Source organism: Aethalodelphis obliquidens, unplaced genomic scaffold, assembly GCF_003676395.1.
Source record: "Aethalodelphis obliquidens isolate GAN/ISIS:26980383/991018 unplaced genomic scaffold, ASM367639v1 scaffold2, whole genome shotgun sequence".
Lineage (NCBI taxonomy): Eukaryota > Metazoa > Chordata > Mammalia > Artiodactyla > Delphinidae > Aethalodelphis > Aethalodelphis obliquidens.
In genome coordinates, this window is record NW_020837946.1 from 70,962,277 (window position 1) to 70,983,340 (window position 21,064).

General features: G+C 38.1%; 1 protein-coding gene and 1 long non-coding RNA gene across 4 annotated transcripts in view; one reads left to right on the forward strand and one right to left on the reverse strand.

The window, feature by feature from the left end:
- PLA2R1 (phospholipase A2 receptor 1) overlaps nucleotides 1-21,064 on the forward strand; it is a 115,816-nt gene that overhangs the window by 22,033 nt on the left and 72,719 nt on the right. For 2 of the 3 annotated variants that reach the window (XM_027130295.1, XM_027130282.1), the window contains 6 exons: nucleotides 6,569-6,742; nucleotides 11,726-11,839; nucleotides 12,656-12,799; nucleotides 16,031-16,225; nucleotides 17,524-17,681; nucleotides 20,562-20,660. In XM_027130295.1, coding sequence (XP_026986096.1) covers nucleotides 6,569-6,742; nucleotides 11,726-11,839; nucleotides 12,656-12,799; nucleotides 16,031-16,225; nucleotides 17,524-17,681; nucleotides 20,562-20,660 — 884 coding nt within the window. The remainder of the gene's footprint in view (nucleotides 1-6,568; nucleotides 6,743-11,725; nucleotides 11,840-12,655; nucleotides 12,800-16,030; nucleotides 16,226-17,523; nucleotides 17,682-20,561; nucleotides 20,661-21,064) is intronic. The other variant, XM_027130286.1, reaches the window with a different exon arrangement.
- Nucleotides 3,809-21,064, reverse strand: part of LOC113632765 (uncharacterized) — a 71,941-nt gene continuing 54,685 nt past the window's right edge. Inside the window, exons 3-6 of the long non-coding RNA XR_003437942.1 lie at nucleotides 8,967-9,076; nucleotides 8,142-8,194; nucleotides 7,133-7,178; nucleotides 3,809-4,303 (exon numbers count right to left, since the gene is read on the reverse strand). This is a non-coding gene — a long non-coding RNA (uncharacterized LOC113632765). The remainder of the gene's footprint in view (nucleotides 4,304-7,132; nucleotides 7,179-8,141; nucleotides 8,195-8,966; nucleotides 9,077-21,064) is intronic.

A 21,064-nucleotide genomic window follows, 5' to 3' on the forward strand; every position in this document is an offset into this window, starting at 1 on the left:
ATAAAAATCAATTGTACTTCAATACTGTAGCAAGGAACAATCCAGAAATTAAATTAAGAAAACAAATCAAAAAAGAGACAGACAGAAAACAAATCCATTTATTGTAACATCCAAAAGGATAAAATCCTTCGGAAAAATTTAACGGAAGACATGAAAAACTTCTCTCTAAAAACTACAAAATATTGTTGAAAGAAATTAAAGAAAATTAAATAAATGGAAAGACATTCCATGTTCATGTGATCAGAGGACTTAATATTGCTAAGATGGCACTACTACAGCAATCTTTATCAAAATCCTAGCTGACTCCTTTGCAGAAATTGACAGGCTCATCCTAAAATTCACATGGAAATTCAAAGGACCCAGAAGAGCCAAAATAATCACGAAAAGGAAGAACAAAGTTGGAGGACTTATACTTCTCATTTTCAAAACTTATGCAAAGTGACTGTAATCAAGACAATGTGATACTGTCAAAATGGAATAAAACTGAGAGGCCACACTTATGATTAACTGATTTTTGACAAGGATGCCAAGACAATTCCATGGGGAAACAATAGTCTTTTCAAAAAATGGTGCAGGGAAACTGGATTCCACATTCAAAATAATAAAATTAAACTCCTATCTCTCACCTTATAAAAAAAATTAACTCAAAATAGATTTTTAAAACTTACATGGAAGAGATAAAACTATAAAACCCTTACAAGAATACATAGGGGTAAATCTTCATGATCTTGAAAATGCAATGAATTCTTAGATATGACACCAAAATGCAAGCAACAAAAGAAAAAAATAAATAAGTTGAACTTTATCAAAATCAAAAATTTTTGTGTTTCAAAGGACACAATCAAGAAAGTGAAAAGACAACCCATGGAATGGGGTAAAAAATTTGCAAATCAGATATCTAATAAGGGACCTATATCTAGAATATATAAAGAACTCATAACTCAATAATAAAAAGACAAAAATCCCAATTTAAAAATGGGTAAAGTGTCTGAATAGACATTTCTCCAAAAATAGATTTACAAATGGCCAATAACCACATGAAAAGATGCTCAGTATCATTAGCCATCAGGGAAATTCAAACAAAAACTGCAGTGAGATACCACTTTACATCCCACAGGATGGCTAAAATCAAAGAGACAGACAATAACAAATGCTGACAAGGATATAGAGAAATTGGAACTCTTATCCACTGCTGAAAGGATTGTAAAAGGATACAGCTGCTTTGGAAAACAGTCTGTCAGTTCCTTAAAAGGTCAAACATTGGGTTACCATATGACCCCTAATTCTACTCCTAAGTATATATCCAGGAGAAATGAAAACATATACCTACACAAAAACCTTTACACAAATGCTTATAGCAACGTTATTTATAATAGCCAAAAAATAGAAACAACCCAAATGTCTACCTATTGATGAATGCATAAATAACATGTAGTATACCCAGTAGTATTTAATGGGATATTATTGGACAATGTAAAGAAATGAAGTACTGGTACATGCTACAACATGGATGACCATTGGAAACATTATGCTAAATGAAAGAAGCCAGTCACAAAAAGATCACACACTGTATAATTCCACTTATATGAAATGTTCAGAATAAGCAAATCTATAGAGACAGACACTAGTTTAGTGGTTGCCTTGGGCTGGGGGTAGGGGTGAGGACTGAGGGAAAAATGGTAAGTGACTGCTAATGGGAATTGGGTTCCCACAAAAATGTTCTAAACTTGATTGTGTGATGGTTGCACAATGCTTTGAATATACTAAAAACCATTGAACTATATACTTTAAATGGGTGAGTTATATGGCATGTTAATTATATCTCAGTGAAATTGTTTTTTTTAAAGAGTAAATGAGAGATGAGAAATTGGAGACAGCATACATATAAAAATATGTGATTAATGGGGGTAGAGAAAAGGTAGAGACTGCGATGGGGAGGCCAAGGGAGGGATTTTTTTTGTTTCTTGTTTTTGAAGGATGAGAGCTGCTAGGTCACCTTTGAATGCTTCTGGAAAGGCTCTATCAGAAAGAGGTTGAGGATGCAGGAAAGTGAAACAATTGGTGAAATAAATATGGTCTCTCAGAAGGCAGAAGGAAATAGGGTCCAGATCAAAGATGGACAGACTGACCTTTTATGGATGTAAAGACAACTCCATGGGAGGGAAGAAGGAGAGGATAGTACAGGTCCAAGAAGGTTGATGGATTAAGTGATGGGGAAAATGAGGAGAAACGAGTCCAGTGGCTGTGGACTTTCTCTGAAGAGGGGGAAGAAAGAGTGAGAGGTTTGGACAACAGGAAAGGTGTGAAATGAACACGGTGGCTGCTGGGAGAGCAAGCTTTTTAGGGAAAACCGGTAATGTTTCCAGGAAGTATTGGGGGTGGTTGATAATGAATCCATCGGATGACTTTTCTTGGCAGTGCTCATCTGTTGGGTGCAGGCATGGAGCAGGCAGATGATTGGGTCCCTCTGTTGGAACGTGCTCCATAAAGTCACTAATGGACTCAGTCCTCATCTTACTGAAAGATTCAACAACGTGTAACAAACTGACACCATCTCTTTCCTTGGGCTTCTGGGGCCCACACCTGCTAGTTTTCCTGTTTCCTTTGTGGCCACCACTTCTCAGCTTCCTTTGATAGCATAGTCTCCTCTGCCTAACTGCCTTTAAATTCTGGTGGTAAGCTTGGGAAATAACATGAAAAAGTTGGAACATGGTACCTGCTCTCCTGATACTTAATTTTATCAGGAAAAACAGACAATCAATAAGCAATCCCATAATGCGTCATTTAATCTCAACTGTGATCAGGCCTACCAAGGAGCATGTAAGACATTGGGGATGAACAGCAGAAAGTGCTGATTTGGTTTGGTATCCCTTTTACATGAGATTTACCAACAAAACACTTTTCAGGGAGCAGATATTCAATAACTATTTGCTAAGTGTATGAAAGACCAAAGAGAGAAAAATAGTAACTCTGTAGCCTGGAGTTGCTTCAATAGTATAAGAGTTCTTTTTTTAAAAAGAATTCAACCATTTTTTAAAGTGGCAGGAAAGATACACCTGGGACAATGACAAAGCTGTATACTTAGGGATGACAAAAAAGCCATATTAATAGAGAAGGAGAAATGGCTGCATCTCAGTCATAATCTATAATAAAATCGGTGTTGACATGAATATACTTCAGTTCATTAGAAGAAAGGTGTATTTTGAAAGGGAAAAAAATCACCATCATGCAAAAGATTTTTGGCAATCTTTCTTCAAACAGTAGGAGATGCAAAGATATATAGGATGGGCTTCCCTGGTGGCGCAGTGGTTGAGAGTCTGCCTGCCAATGCAGGGGACACGGGTTTGAGCCCTGGTCTGGGAAGATCCCACATGCCACGGAGCAACTGGGCCCATGAGCCACAACTACTGAGCCTGCGCGTCCGGAGCCTGTGCTCCACAACAAGAGAGGCCGCGATAGTAAGAGGCCCACGCACCGTGATGCAGAGTGGCCCCCGCTCGCCACAACTGGAGAAAGCCCTCGCACAGAAACGAAGACCCAATGCAGCCAAAAATAAAAATAAATAAACAAATAAAAAGATATATAGGACATAGCTGCTTCCTTCAAGGAGCTCAGAATTTAGCGACAGAAGAGATGATATAAAGACAACCAAAGATGCAAAGAAATATAACAATCTGATGGCATCCCTTAGACTAGAATTTTTCAAGAAAAAGTAAACGTACCAGCCTACAATTTTCAGTGGCTTAGAAGCAGAAGTTAGTTATGAATAAGCAAGAGGATTAAGAATAAATACACGCAAATGCCCCGGGCCAGGACGGGACCCTGTGGCAAGGGAGTTCCCGGGGAACAGTCTCCGAGGACAAGATGAGCATGCAGGAGGCCTCCTGGGGAGGAGTCTCAGGATCGATACACACGGAAACGAAGGGAAGAGAGCAGGATTGCACAGGACGGTGATGCAGGGCTGGTGACTCCCGACACTGACCCACAAGGAGTTCTCAGGCTGGATTTGTCCCTAGTTGGGGTGAGAGGAGGGGTCTTATAGCCCTGCACTGACCAGTCATGGTTTGCAGACTGCACTTAGGAAGGGAGAGTGGTATTGGGCAAGGAGCCTCTTCCACCAAGGCAATCCTTGAAGAAGGCTTCATGTTGAGAGGTGTCTGCTGGCAGCTGGGGAAATTAGGCCTTCGGTCCTGAAGGGAGATCAGAAGAACACATCACAGTGCCCAGGCCCAGGGTGGCACATTCATTCCACTTGTTACCATGAAATCTTCAAATTGGATCCATGGAGTGACACGCAGCCCATCTAGAGAAGCAAAGAGAGGACTTGTGTCCGACGGCATAGAAATACAAATTCTTATGTTTTAGTTACAACCAAATTTTAATGACAAATGGATTGCCTTGTTAGAAGAATATGGGCACCTTTTGCAAACATTTGACTGGGGGTTTCCTTTTGATTAAACTTAAGAACTGGCACACATAACACAAAGCCAGGGGAGATCTAACAAAACTGGGAAGTGTAATTTGTAGCCCAGACAGGATCACCTGTAAGCCTCTCATCTTAACTGTTTAATGTATAGAATTCAGGAAGATTTCTGCAAAAGGCTGCCTTTACGTAGCTTAATCCATGTCCTGTTGAAAGGGCAGGACCAACTCTTGGCAAAAATGGGAATGAGATCAACTGAAGTGTCCTCCGAACCTTTTCTTATCATGGCATGGCTTATCATGGAGGTAATTAGGACTTATTATCAAATCTTTACCCAAGGCAGTAGATGAGAGGTAGGTACCCTATACCCAGATCTCTCCTTTTGACATCCATCTCCTATCTCCCCTTCTGACATCCTTCTATCTTCTAGTAGCCAAAGGCTACTCATACCTGCTCTCCTTGGGAAGTGCTTCAAATGATTTCTTTCAAACCAGGGTTTCCCAGTGTTTGCTTTGTGAACCATTTGCATTAGAATCAGTAATACGTTAGAAAGTCAGCTTTCTGAATCCCACCCCGACCTTCCAATTCAAAATCTCTGAGACTGAGAACCCAGGAACCTGTGGTTTTTTTAAGAAGCTGGCTAAGTGATTTTTGTGCACACTGAAATTGTAAACACTCCTCTTTCATGGCCTCAGCTCTCACACGGGATGAACAGGGCTAAACTGATGTCCGATAATGCTTAGTGTGTTGTCCATCTCATGGATGGCATAGCTTTTTAACTGAAGATGGTCTCTAAGGGTTCAAACTCAATGGGGAAATTTCAGCCACCAGGGCAAGATGATTACTGAAGACGTCCTCCTCCCTTTCTCTTCCTCTTCCTACGGTTTTCCTTGGTGATAGACTTGTCTTCTTGGTGATAGATCCTCCTTCAATCTTGGATCCTTCTATAAATACACGTGTCAGTCAGGAAACTCTGTAGACGACCTTAGATTTACATAATAACTTCTCCTTAACTAACTCCGTTCTGGGGAAGGCACATTGCAACCAGATATGAAAACAAACTTTCCACATTCCCAAGGGAGCCATCTAACTAAGTATTGTGGGGAAAAGAAAACAAACCAAAAAGATTTCATTGTCAAATAAGTTTGAAGTATACTGAATTAAAATGAAGCTGTTTCTTTATTAGAGAACTTCTCAGAGGCTTTAATATGCTGCTGTATATTATGAATTCCCTGGAGGAGGCTACGTATGCACTGTCCCAGCTTTTCCTGGAGAGCTCTTGAAGCTGTCATACTCTGTGGATTGCACTTTGGGAAAAGTTGTTCTAGATTTTAGCAGATTGTCTGGTCATCAGTTACACTCATGCTGTAGCGTGGTTCCCATTGTCTGAAATTCTTCGGCTGAGTTTGACTTCAGGTAATTTTTATGGCTGCTTAGGTTCACCTTAGGGTTTGATTTAAAGCACCCAAAGTAGGTCTTCATTTTCTGTTATTTCAATAAACTTCAGATTTCAGAGCCACGTCTCATGTTTTATTAAATTTACTTTTAAGCAAACCACACAATCCTTGGCCAATGTTTTGCAAGTGGATTTTGCTTCTCCTCCTTTTGACTGAAAGAACTTTCTTAAACTAAATATCAGTGTTCCTGTTCTCAATGTGTATTTGAAAACTTCTGTTCATTTTAGAGTCATGTTTCTACTGTATCCCTTTTATTCCATCTAGCATTTTGGTATTGGCAGGGAAAAGCTTTTTGAAACGATATTTGCATCTATCTCAGATAAATACTTCCGTTCACACAGCTTTCAGTATAAAGTTCTGACTTTAAAGAATTCAGATGTTATTTTCACAAATATCTATACTCCAATTATATTTCCTTCTCTTAAAAATAGCGAATGTCATTTTCCCAGAAAGGATCAGAGCTTCTTTATTGATAATTTCTTGAACTTCCTTTCAATCTTGAACAGGGTTTACCATAAAGTGTTTACAGGAAAACAATGCAGATTTCATCATAAAGACCTAATCAAGAATAGATAAGGGCTCTGAAGAAGTTTTAGGAGTTGCAATCATGCCATTCAAATTCATCTTAGAAATATATCGCCATATAAATAAAATAAGATTATAACGTTTTAATGGATTTTGTTTTCAGCATCTACAGAGGTGGGTTGTGACGCTGTCTGGGAGAAGGATCTCAATTCACACATTTGCTACCAATTCAACCTGCTTTCCTCCCTCTCCTGGAGCGAGGCACACTCTTCATGCCAGATGCAAGGAGGTGCTTTATTAAGTATTGCAGATGAGACTGAAGAAAATTTCATAAGGAGTAAGTAGGTGGATGATGCACATTGATGTCGGTACAATTAAAATGATCGGTGTTTACAGTTATGTCCATGTATGCCAAGATGCCTTCTGGAAAGAAAAGGTCCCTTGGAAAATATTTTTCTGTTATTAACATGGCCCAAACTCACACCCAGAATTTTGACCTGAACCCTGGGCCATTCCATTTGACACCTGGCCGTGCCTCTCTTATTTTCTCCCCCCCGGAAAAGAGAAGTTGAGGCTACAGCAAGGGACCCAGGAGAATTTTCAGCTCCAACAAGTGCATAGGGAGACTTCTAAACTTAAGTCCGAATTCCTGCTTTGCTGGGGAGCTTAGCCATTCCGTTTCCATTTATAAATAATTAAGCTGTTTACTAATTAAGCAGAATCTTACCTGTCAGTCACTGTGTATAGTAGGGTTTCCAGTGGATGCCAAAGAACTTAAAATTTAATTGGAAAAGCAAAAGCACACACATGTTAACTAATGCTGTAAGGTAATAACATAAACTGTCAAAAGACTGCTGAGGAGCTGGGTCTGATCTGTTTCACCTCTCACCTAAACTCTCTTTTTACTTCTCTTTTATAGATTAAATGTGTTTGTAGATGTGTACATGCAGCATTTAAAAATCTTTCTGAAACATTTGAAAGTGTCACAAAACTAGTCACTTTCATTAAAAGTTTCTGATGCTTTTTTTCCAAATTATATTACACATGTTTCTTCTAGAATAACAATAATAAAATTATTCTAGGATAATTTTAAAAGTTCAAGTATACAGAAAGAAAACCAAAGGAAAAACTCTCATAGTTCCACAATCCAGAGATAACCATGTTTCTTCTGCAAAAAACCCCCATACAAATGCATGCATAATCCATAGTATCTATGAAAAATGATATTGAATAAAAAGATGAGGTGGTTGTTGCACAGAGGTTAGGAACAGGGGCCAAAGAGCCACCTGCATGGGTTTGAATCCCACCTCCATCACTTACTAGCAGTGCTAAAGAAGTAACTTAACCTCTCTGTGCCTCAACTTCCCCCCCTCTATCAAATGGAAATAATAACAATACCTACTTTTTGGTGGTGAAAATTACATATTATAGAACAGGTGAAAATTTAGAAAAGTGCCTGGCACACAAATCAAACACTCAGTATGTGTTAAACCTTTAACAGCAACTACGCGCACAGTTTAGTAACATGCTTATATAATTTACCTGCATAGAATGAACATCTGTCCGTGTCTATAAATATAGATCTATATCATAGCTTTTAATGGTTACATAGCGATACAGGTTAGAGATAATATATTTAGTTAATCTCCAAATATTAGATAGGGATAGGTAGATAAAATTCTTTATTTTGTTTTTATTTACTTATTTGTTGCTATGTAAAACCACCCCTCACATACCTTTGTGCATAGATCCCTGATTATTTCTCTCTAAGTTTGTAGAAGTGGATTGACTGGGTAGAAGAGGAAGCATATTTTAAGGCTTTTGAAAGTCATTAATAACTTCTAGAAGGATTGTAACAAATGCATGAACAGTATATGTCTGCCCCTTTCCCCACAGACTTGCAAAAGTGGGAAATTATCACTGAAACTGATCTGAGTGAGTCATATTGCAGGAAAACACCCATTTCCAAAATCATTATTAGCCTGTAATGGTATTTATAGAAAATTTTGTGCACAATTTATGAATTAAAATTGTTATCTATTTTGACTGCTGGGATCTTTAATAAGAGGGTTTGGACTTAATCAGACTTGAATAAAGATTAAAGGAATAAGATATGTCAGAGACTTTGATTTAAATACCACAATTTTATAATTAGATTTTGGGGATTGTTTAGATTGGGAAAACAGAAGAGTATTCATAAAGACAGAAGCTTGTTCTGACCAAGGTATTTTTTAATGTTGAAAATAGTCTACTGTTTCTTGTTAATCGCTGATGAACATTAACTATGGTATAAGGAATTATCTAAACTGCCACAAATGCCAGGAAATAGCCAAAGGAATTTCAGTTTGCATTTATTAGTATAGAATTGTGAGCCAATTTACTTGTAAAGCTAAATAGACTATTTTTGTACTTTTAAACACAGATTAGAAATTATACAATGATTTTTTAATATGTACTGTTAAAACAGTCACACAGAGGGTATTCAAAATAACTCTAAGGTAAGAATAATTAATACTTAAATATTTTAAGTAGATTACTTGAAAGCAGCACTTGGCACTTACCCCGATATGAAATGTGGAAATTTCTCTGTCTTGTCAATCCATCTTCCATTCTGCCTTCTGTCATGATGACACCAGTTAGATGATTTAATCAAATGGTGCTATTGGAAGGACTAACCAAATAGACATTAGAAAGAGACTTGTGTTTATGCCCCAGAAACTTGGAAAGGCAGAGCCCATGAATGCTGTTCCCGTCCAGTGATTTCAGGGATCTCAAAATTATAAAGCACCTTTTTCTCTTTCCTTAAAGGTTTAGCTTCTTCCAGTTTTCCACTGTTGTTTCAAAATACCCAATCACAGAAGGTGCTGCAGCCTTGTGATGTGAATGCACTAATCTTTACAACCTTGGTGACCATACAATCGATCATCCAGACTGAGACCCTTTGAAGAGTAAAAGGTTCTGCCATCAATACTTACTCTGGAACTACCAGGATAAGCCATGAATTTTCCAGGCAAACTGGAACATACAGTCACCCTATTTATCACTCTTATCTGTCAGGGTCTCAGTCTCAGGCAGGGCCCCTGCATCTGGCTCAGAATAAATTGGGTTCTGAAGCAGATGAATCATAAGGGATCAATGCTGTCCTTTATAGATTAGAAGATTCAATGGCAACATTTGAAAGTGTCACAAAATTACTTTCACTAAAGTCTCTGACACTGTTTTTTCCCCAAATATTACAGCACGCGTGGTACGTGTTTGTTGTAGAGTAATTTTTTAAAGTTCAGGTGCACAAAAAGGAAAACCAAAGAAAAATTTCCCCTAATTCTACAATTTTGAGAAGAATATTTTTCTACACAAGCATGTCAAGGCACATGTTTCTACATAGCACTGATAACAAAATTGGAATTGAATTAAAACAGGAGGAGCCGAGGCACAATGGTTAGGAGAAGAGGCCTACAGAAAACTTTCTCCCACACCAAGCTGAAGAAGCATTTGCACTGCTCATGGCCCCAACCTGCTATTTTTTTTTTTTAACATCTTCATTGGAGTATAATTGCTTTACAATGGTGTGTTAGTTTCTGCTTTATAACAAAGTGAATCAGCTATACATATACATATATCCCCATATCTCCTCCCTCTTGCGTCTCCCTCCCTCCCACCCTCCCTATCCCACCCCTCTAGGGGGTCACAGAGCACCAAGCTGATCTCCCTGTGCTATGTGGCTGCTTCCCACTAGCTATCTATTTTACATTTGGTAGTGTATATATGTCCGTGCCACTCTCTCACTTTGTCGCAGCTTACCCTTCCCCCTCCCCATATCCTCAAGTCCATTCTCTAGTAGGTCTGTGTCTTTATTCCCATCCTGCCCCTAGATTCTTCATGACCATTTTTTTTTTTTTTTTAGATTCCATATATATGTGTTAGCATACAGTATTTGTTTTTCTCTTCCTGACTTAACTTCACTCTGTATGACAGACTCTAGGTCCATCCACCTCACTACAAATAACTCAATTTCGTTTCTTTTTATGGCTGAGTAATATTCCATTGTATATATGTGCCACATCTTCTTTATCCATTCATCTGTCGATGGACACTTAGGTTGCTTCCATGTCTGGGCTATTGTAAATAGAGCTGCAGTGAACATTTTGGGACATGACTCTTTTTGAATTATGGTTTTCTCAGGGTATATGCCCAGTAGTGGGATTGCTGGGTCATATGGTAGTTCTATTTTTAGTTTTTTAAGGAACCTCCACACTGTTCTCCATAGTGGCTGTATCAATTTACATTCCCACCAACAGTGCAAGAGGGTTCCCTTTTCTCCACACCCTCTCCAGCATTCATTGTTTGTAAATTTTTTGATCATGGCCATTCTGACTGGTGTGAGATGATATCTCATTGTAGTTTTGATTTGCATTTCTCTAATGGTTAATGATGTTGAGCATTCTTTCATGTATTTGTTGGTACTCTGTATATCTTCTTTGGAGAAATGTCTATTTAGGTCTTCTGCCCATTTTTGGATTGGCCAACCTGCTATTGATCCCTCTACATACTCTGGTCCCGTGGATTCTGCTCTCCTCTTGGCCAGACAACCCCCATTGGCTCTCGACTGGACAGCCCTTCCCCCATTTCTTTAGCATACCTTAAATTTGAGGGCTTGCCTCCCGGCACTAACAACACTTAATATGCCTTCTGCTTCCTAGCCAGACCCCTAAGGAAAAGGTCCTCTAAGTTGTTCAATTTTTTTAACTGTGAAATATTTCAAGAGTATTGACAAGTGTAAACATTACATCTCTGCACACACATACCCATTATAGAGATTTAATAGCATTTCTTCCTATTCCTCTTTCTCAGGGCCTGAGGTAGCCTGAGCTCAGTGTACTTGAGTCCTGAGCCTCCAGATTGAGGCCACCAGACACATGTGGCAAAAAAATAGGAAGACAGAGGGGCACTTTGTAGGACTGGCCCTGGGCACTTCCTCCTTCCCCCTCTAAAACCCTCAAGTGGGTAAGCTCACACGGGTCAGATGGTCTCAGATTTGTAACCATGAACTGTTGATGGATTGACGACCGTTGAGAGGCAGCATTCCTGTATGCTTAGATTAAACACTGCACAGTTGCTGTCAGTGAGCCTTTAGGAGACTGCCATGTTTCTCAGGCTGGCTTTTTTTACTCTGAAGCACCAGGGTGGGGTTTAGTAGCACTTAAACTCTTTTCTGCCATTGATGGAGTTAATTTATGACTCCATGCCCCAGGAACAGGAAAACAAGAAAGACGTGTAACATTGATATTTTTTTTGAAACTCCGTATTTCTCTTATTTCAGAGCACTTTGGCAATGAAGCAGTGGAAGTATGGATAGGTCTGAATCAGCTAGATGAAAATGCTGGTTGGCAGTGGTCGGATAGAACACCACTCAACTATCTGAACTGGAACCCAGGTACCTGCAGCGTTTTGTTTACCTTCAACAGGTGGCATCGTCCCATAGCCTAAAATAGCAATATTTCCCACATATGTATACGACGTGTTATTGTGAAAGTGGCTTATAAACATTTTTAAAGCCTGATTGAATTTCTATAAGGCATGCTTTTCCAAACGAGAAAATGGAGGCCAAGAAGTAAGCCAAGGGTGCATGAGGATTTGGGTCAAAACCAAGATTCTAGTCAGTTGTTTTAAAAATAGCAACAGAGATAAGAAATTAAATCTCAGAAGTAGATGTTTATGTACAGATTGTTTTCGTGTATTTTTTCCCACTCTCTCCTAGTCAATTTCCTCTCTCTTCAGTTAACCTTTGCCCTCCAAAGATATGATCAATTACTGTCTTACATCAGTATGTCTTGCACAAAAAAAGGAAAATTGGTTTTTCTTATGGATTCTAAGTCAATTACATTAACTGTGTAATACAACGCACTCACATTCTGTTTAAATGTGTTGTTTAAAAGATTGTTATAGTTGAACCTTGAATAACTAGAAAATATAATAAAGTACGATTGCACTTTGTGAAAAAAAAATAGCAACAGATTGAAAAATATCTCTCTACCTTAAAACAATAAAATCAGCTGTTGCTATCTTTGGGAAATCATTTCATTGTCATGCCTGGACTTCAACTGCAAAATCATAAATATAATATCTTATAGGATTTACTACATATGCCAAAGAGAAGGGCTGTCTCCTTGATGCTAAAACTACATTTCAGTATATATTGAACTAACTGCTTTTGCTTCTAACATTAAGTACACACATATTGTATTTTCAGAAATAAATTTTGAGCCATTTGTTGAATATCACTGTGGAACTTTTAATGCATTTATGCCAAATGCCTGGAGAAGTCGGGATTGTGAGTCCACTTTGCCTTACATATGTAAAAAATATCTAAACCATACTGATCACGAAGTAGTTGGTGAGTGTTTTTATTTTAAGCTGTTTTTATAAGTAAGTTGCTTACTTGCCCTCTCAATATATTCAAAGTCCTTTACTTTTTGCTAATAATTTATAATTTAAACTTAGCTAAGGCTAGTTTTTATATGAATAAAAATGTGTAACAAGATAAGATCTGTTATTCCAAAGGTACCATGAATTTAATAAATGCATTTAGGTTTTTACTAAAAACTAAAGCAAAATAATCTAAGTATAGAAAACATTTTCTCCCTCTCTTTTTAAAAACTTTGCTTTCTTATTCATTCTGCCTTAGAAAAACAAGATATGCTTCATTTTCTATTCTAGTTGAGTTTTATTTATTTACGGTTACCCTAGAAATTAAACATATGAATTAGAAAATAGTTTTATAAAATTATTTACTTCATTGATCTCCTATCATACTCTATATCTCTTGTTAGTAATACTTCCTCCTTGAAATAACAAACAAAATTTTAGGTGTACCTAAGACTTAAATGCCACATAATTACAATCTAGTACCTGAAGCTCAGTTATTTCTATTCTTAAGATCTATTACTTCTTCTTAGTTTCTATGGAATTAATGTCTGAACTCAGGAAGTAGAGATAAAAACATAACCATTTTTAAAGAATCATTACCAGCATAATTAGAAACAACTCTACATTTAAAACAATAATCTGAATTATCTTTCTAAAATATTATCCCTTACAGTTAAGCTTTTATATTTTATTTTATTTTTTTATAGATTTATTTATTTTTTTGGCTGCGTTGGGTCTTCGTTGCTGTGTGCGGGGTTTCTCAAGTTGCAGCGAGCAGGGGTTACTCTTCATCGACGTAGGCAGGCTTCTCATTGCGGTGGCTTCTCTAGTTGTGGAGCACAGGCACGCGGGCTTCAGTAGTTGTGGCCTGCGGGCTCTAGAGCACAGGCTCAGTAGTTGTGGCTCACGGGCTTAGTTGCTCCGCGGCATGTGGGATTTTCCGGGACCAGGGATTGAACCCATATCCCTTGCATTGGTAGGCAGATTCTTAACCACTGCACCACCAGGGAAGTCCCCAATTAAGCTTTTTAATTTACGATATTATGTTATGTTAATTTACAATATTGTGTTAGTTTCAGGTGTACAGCAAAGTGATTTAGTTGTGTGTGTGTGTGTATATATATATATATATATATATATATATATATATTCTTTTTCAGCTTCTTTTCCATTATAGGTTATGACAAGATACTGAATATAGTTCCCTGTGCTATACAGTAGGTCCTTGCTGTTTATCTATTTTACATAGAGTAGTGTGTATCTGTTAATCCCAAACTTCAAATTTATCCCCCCCTTTCCCCTTTGATACCCATAAGTTTGTTTTCAATGTCTGTGAGTCTATTTCTCTTTTATAAGTAAGTTCACTTGTATCATTTTTTTAGATTCCAGACATAAGTGATATCATATGATATTTGTCTTTGTCTGACTTACTTCATTTAGTATGAAAATTTCTAGGTCCATTCATGTTGCTACAGATGGCATTATCTCATTCTTTTTTATGGCTGAGTAGTACTCCATTGTATATATGTACCATATCTTCTTTATCCATTCATGTGTCGATGGACATTTAGGTTGCTTCCATATCTTGGCTACTGTAAATAGTGCTGCTATGAACATTGGGGTGAATGTATCTTTTTGAATTAGAGTTTTCATCTTTTCTGGAGTTTTCAGGAGTGGGATTGCAGGATCATATGGTAACTCTATTTTCAGCTTTTTAAGGAACCTCCTTACTGTTCTCTATGATGGTTGTACCAATTTATGTTCCTGCCAACAGTGTAGGAGGGTTCCCTTTTCTCCACACCCTCTTACAATTAAGCTTTAACTTTTATTTTCCTTTAAGTAGCTAAGCCTAAAGATATTGTAGAATATGGGGGTGAGGAGAAGAAGCATCTCATCATTTTTTTACATAGAGAATTTTTCATTATGTCAAGAATGTGCTGACATTGCTATCACTGTTATTGTCCTGTCCCTCCCTCTTTTCCTTTCATTTTCCTGCCTCAATTTCTTCTGTCTTCATTTTTTTTCTTATGCCCTCCTGCACTGCCTCCTGCTATCCTTCTTTTCTTCAATTTTATTTGCTCTCCTGATCTATTAATTGAGATCAGAAGACCAGAAATGATGGCAGCTAAGCTAAGTTTGTTTGGATTATTTGCTGTTGTTTCAAGTCCAAAAAATACTTTTGATGATCTAGTCCAGTGTCTTCCAACTGTGCATCCAGGGTCCCCAGTTTCTTTCCTTATCTCCACCCTTACGTCAATCAGAGAAGTTCCTCTTTTATCTTTTTATCTTACCTCTAGAGTGAAGTTTAGGGTTCCTTTTTTCAAGGGGTCTGTGACTGTTTTTAGGTTGATATTATCTATCTATCTAAATGTTCTAACATTCATCCACTGTGATTCTAATAGCTGTCAGAGTCCTAGAAGTGATTTTAAAAGAATGTCTTGTTTCCCAAATTAGCAGTGAAGTTGTTTCTAACTAAGTTAGTGCTTAAGGAAGGCACCCAGTTGTGGTTAATAAAATAAAGTAAAAATGCTGTCATCAGGCTGGGGGCAAGCTCCTGGAAGAGGAGAGCCAAAGTTGGCATGCACACAGCTGCCTTCCCTGCCAGTGTTAAAGCATCGTGGCATTATTTTGCTGTAAGTCGAACCCAGAGTCCATATGAACCCAGAGGGACATCAGAGGCACTAAGCCTGACCCCCAAAATAAAAGCTATCATCTCTGCTCTAGATAAAGCGGCCAGAATTTCAGATTCTTTTCAGCTGAGAATAACTATCTACCCCCTGCACCTAATACTGTATATAAAATCCTTTAAAAAGCATTTAAATTGTGTTCCATAATACTCCTTTTTTAGTGTAAAAAGGTTTTTTTAAATGGATAGCTCTAAATGCTAAATTTTATATCTAGCCCTGACTCTCACTTTGGTTGTATGACCTTTATCAAGTCTCCTTAACCTCTTTGTGCCTTAGATAGTTCATCTAGAAAATGAAGCACTGAGATCCATTAGATCCTAGTCCAGATCATAGATGGGATCCTTTTCAAGTCTGAAGATCTAGAATGCTATGATCTATATCTTATTGTATCATATGCTTCTGTTTTTCAAATTTAAAAAATAATCATATATTAATGGTGATTTATATTGGGGGTAATAAGTAATGTTAAAACAATTGTGGTAAATAACTTCGTTTTTTGTTGGTTCAAACAGAAAACGATGCTTGGAAATATTATGCTACCCACTGTGAGCCTGGCTGGAATCCCCACAATCGTAATTGCTATAAACTTCAGAAAGAAAAAAAGACCTGGAATGAAGCTTTGCATTCTTGCCAGTCCAATAACAGTGCATTAATAGACATAGATTCGTTAGCAGAAGTGGAGTTTCTTGTAACCCTCCTTGGAGATGGTGAGTGCCAAGTGTCTTTGGTTTAAGAAGTATGAAATTAATGGAGTAACTCTCTTTATTAGTGAAGTTGAAAAGAAATTAAGCTATTTAAAATTGATTCTTTATGAAACATGTATCTGAAATTTCCAAATAATACCCAGGAGTGAAAATTCACTGAATTTTTACAAAATACATATTCAGAAACTTTGTAACATCTCATAGATGCCAGATATATTACATGTTTTCATTTTTGGGTTTTTTTTTTTTTAAGGGGGAAAGGTCATTTCCTGAAATTTCTAATTTAAAAAACCTGAACCTGTAATTTAGCATAATGAGCACTAGATAGCAGTAATGTGCTGTGGCCATGTAATCTAAGCAATAAAGGAAATTCCTTACAAAATTGATTATATTAAAATAACTTTAGCCAGTGAAAATGGGTAATTTATTTGGTGTGGTGTTTTTCAAGCTGTGTAGCATGCTCAGGGGTTCCAAGCTCTGAGGCCTCCACCCAGCTTTACCCACCAGAGCAGATCTGCCCCTACCTATGTCATATATGGACATAGAATTCTGCTGGAAAACATTGAAATCACTGACTGAGAGTAAATCTTTTTTTAGTGGAAAAATCTGGCGTCTACTCTATTTCAATGTTAGGTTTTAGTTTGGAGTGAAAACAAAACTCCTTCTGTCATTGTTCCTCACCCTTTGCATTTGGGATTGAAAGAATCCTGTGGCTGCCTCTGTGTCAGCGGGGCACTGGAACACTCTCCCAGCCATCGAGGGTCTTTTCTCCCTACCTAGACTGGCCAGCTTTATTTTATTTACTTTTCCAGCAACCCCACTGCTCCTATTCAATGTTTCTAAGAATTTCTGCTCCTTTTTTTTCCCTAGCCAAAAGAAAAAAAGTAAAGCTAGACATCATTAAAAGGTTTTTTTCTAAGTGCCTTTTCTTAATTTGATTGACCTTCCTATTTTTCCTTTTTCGGGGTAGAAGAAAAACCAGACTTTGCAGATCTACTTTCCATACTGTAGCACGAACTAACTAGAGTCCTGGCAATCTGACTTGCTTAAGCTTTCTCCTTGCCCTGGCTTTCACTGACACTCTGCCTCACTTATAAGGCCTATGTTGAGCAGATCTAGATAGATTAAGGGGGGAAGGGTTTAAGCAGGTATTTTATACCAAAACTTAAACAGGTTTCATTCCAAGAAGAAACAAAGAAGGAATCACATGCAAAGTGGTATATATTGGTAATAGCCCCTCTGTGTTATCACCTTTGCAGATACTAGGATTCTTGTAAGTAATTTACATTTATCTCTTGCAGAAAATGCATCAGAAACATGGATTGGTTTGAGCAACAATAAAATTCCAGTTTCCTTTGAATGGTCTGATGGCTCCTCAGTCATCTTTACTAATTGGCACACACCTGAGCCCCAAATTTTTCCAAATACAAGCCAGCTATGTGTCTCAGCGGAGCAATCTGTAAGTTGATTCATTTGTTCAATGCTCACTTTGCTGGACTTGTACTGAGGGCCACCTGTGCCAGGGACTTGGGCTGTGGCAGAGACCAAGACAGGCACAGTGCCTGCTCCTCCTGGGGCTTCCACGCTAAGCAGTAAAACATATACACACTAAAAACACATGGTAATTATAGTTGTGATAATAGCTCTGAGGACATAGGTTCAAGATGGTGAGAAACTTGGATTGGGACAGCTACTTCAGACAAGACAGTCAAGGAGGGCTCTCTGAAGAGGTGACATTTAAGCTGGGACTTGAACAAAAAAAAAATCTCTTGAAGAGCAGGAGAACATTCCAGGCAGGGGGCAGCTGCCCAAAGGCAGGCCAAGGCTTGCCATGTTTGATAATCAAAAAGGAGACCAGGATGGTGTGGAGGTATGGACGGTGAAAGGTGGTAGGAGATGGGGCAGGAAGAATGCAAAAATGTGAGGCTTATAGGCCTGGGATAGGACCCACTAAAGGGCTTCAAGTAGATGAAAGCATGATCTGATTTACATTTTAAGATCAACTGTGGCTGCTACATAGAGAATTGATTGGAGAGAAGAGAGTGGAAGCAGAGAAACCAGTTTGGAGGCTACTCCTGTGGTTGAATTAGAGTAGTGAATATGGAGACAAGAAGACAGATTCAAGGATCCTCTAGAAGACAGGAATTGTTGCTAAAGCAGACGTGGGGGTGAGAGACAGGTAGGTTTTGAGCACCACCATTTTGGTGGATGGGGGTGCCACTGACCACCCTGGTGAAGATGAGGGGAAGAACCAAGGAGTTCGGAAATTACTCTGGAAGGTGATGGTTTTTAAGCTCCATTATCTTCTTAACATAAAAGGATTTCAACACTGCATGTAACCTCTTTGAAAACTGCAAATCAATGGAAAACCTTGCTGTTTTCTTCACATGAATGTGATGGTCCCAGTGACCTTAACATTACACTTACCTTTATGTGCTAGTCTCTCATTTATCTAAAACCTCTGATTATACAGAATTTGTTTAATCCCAAGCCATTTGAAGGTTTTTTTTATATGTTTAGAATAGACAATCTCTTTGATCAGATAGCTACTGAGCTCACTGGTGAAGTTTTAGGAGGTTATTGGGATTTGGTAGGCATGCTTACTCTTTTAAGACACCGGGATACCATATCAAGTTCCCCCAAGAAGCAGTTTATTAAATGTTACTTAAGTAGCTTGACAAAGTGATTGTGCCAGCCAAACATGGGAAATGTCTAAGCACTTACTTTTTTTTTTTTTTTAAGCACTTACTTTTATGACACATTTCATTGTTTTATCTTTCAAGGCTGTCACAAATCCATGCAGTTACAATGATAGTGCTCAGGCAGTGTCTCAGAGTCACACCTGAGGGGGAACAATGACCTCTCCAAATGTTTGTTTTGGGTGTTACTCTGCTGAAAACCACTGTAGTTTATTCTACAGTATTTGATGCTTTATTGGTTCATTAGTTTTGATATAATTAAGGTGATCTTAGTTTCCTATTGACATTCTCCTTTTTTATTTGACAGACATGGGTATTTCACTTAGCATATTCACAAAGCAGGAGCCAACATTTGGACCGAGAAGTTGTTTTTAAGAGAGTGAGGATAGGTATTAATATTATTGGATGTGTTAGGATGCTGCTGCTGTAAATGTGGTATTTTGTGGCCCCTTTTTAGCAACTCAGTAGCTCCTTAAACAGTAGATGCATAAAAAGTAACACTTATTCCCTTAAAGTTGAACTCAATATGAATGTAATTATTATAATTAACTAGTTACCTAAACATGGTCGATACCTCAATTTGAATCTGAGAGGTTGGTAGCCATTCATCTGTCCATCCAATAGTTACTAAGCAATTACAGTGTGCCTGACAATATCCTATAACTGCATGGTTTTCTGGAGACTCCATGGGGATGGGCTACAAGGCTGCTCTTACAGGTGAAGGTGTCAGCCTCCTACATAGTATGTTTCTGAGGGTCATGGAAGAGCTCTCTACTCACCTAAAACCCTGCATGCCTGAGATACCTAAATTTTGAATTTGAATTGTGTGAAAATTTAAATTGTGTGGTTTTAGCCTAAAGGTCTGGTTTGTGTTAAAATAAAAAATCCTTTGGGAGGATAAAATTTTAATCAGTTAGCAGTTATTGTATTTCATCATCAATGAAGGATATGAGAACAGCCTTCATTAGAACTAGGAGAAGACATGAAGGTATCTGCCCGTCATATAAAGAGGAAATGGAGTGGGGCTTTGGAGAATTCGTGATGAAGAAGGGTACTGGGGGTTGAACATGAAGTTCAGCTATGATAATGTTATCTCGGGTGATTCATGGTGCTTTCCAGGCATTTCCCCAGCATCAGGTTTATACAGCATCAGGTAAGCAGCAAAGCATTCAATTTAACACCGAGAAGTGATTGGAGAGAAGAAGCAGCATTCTCATTTGGTCAGGGGAATAGTTTCATATAAGTGGTTCTCAAAGTGTGGCCCCCAGACCAGCAGCATTCACATCAGCTAAAAACTTGTTAGAAATACAAATTCTCAGGTCCCACCTGACTTACTGAATGAGACACACGGATCCCAATCAACTGTGTTTTAGTAACCCCTCCAGGTGATTCCAGTGCACACAAAAGATTGAGAATCACTACTTATCCCATCTTTAACGAAATATTGAGAGCAGTTTAATGTAAAGCCAGACCTCCCACTCATATGTAGAGAATCAACCTTTTCTAACACAAGATCCTGACACATTACGCCCCCTTGAAACATGCATTATTAATCATATTTTAATTCAGAATTATTGACTTTGATTATCAGCATCAATAATGGAGTGTATTCATTCATCTTGTAATATTTTTCCTCTTAGGAGGGACACTGGAAAGTTAAAAATTGCAAAGAAACACTTTTTTACGTTTGTAAGAAAACAGGCCGTGTCCTTTCTGACACTGAATCAGGTTGCCAAAAGGTAAGAGCTGTGAACACTGCAGGGACTTCATAACCAGACTGATTTATCCACCATCAAATTAAAGTGAATCTCTCTCCCTCTCTTTCCTGCCTTGGCTTCCTCCTCTCTCTCTTTCCCCTCCTTCCCTTCCTTTCTTCTTTCCTTCCCTTCGTTTTTTTCTGAGTGGGCTCTTGTAACAAACCAAACAATTATCAGCTAGGGGCACATGAAAGATTTACAGCTCTTGGAAGGATTGTTGTCTTACCATCTATTTCCACCCAAGACTAGTTTTCTTTTGAGATAAGAAATGTAAATGATCCTGTTATACCATCTGTATAAACAATGCCTATCATGTGATACACTGTCTCACACGCGGTTTTCATTGTCTTCCAATGAAGACTGTCAGAGTGAAAGCAAATGCATTC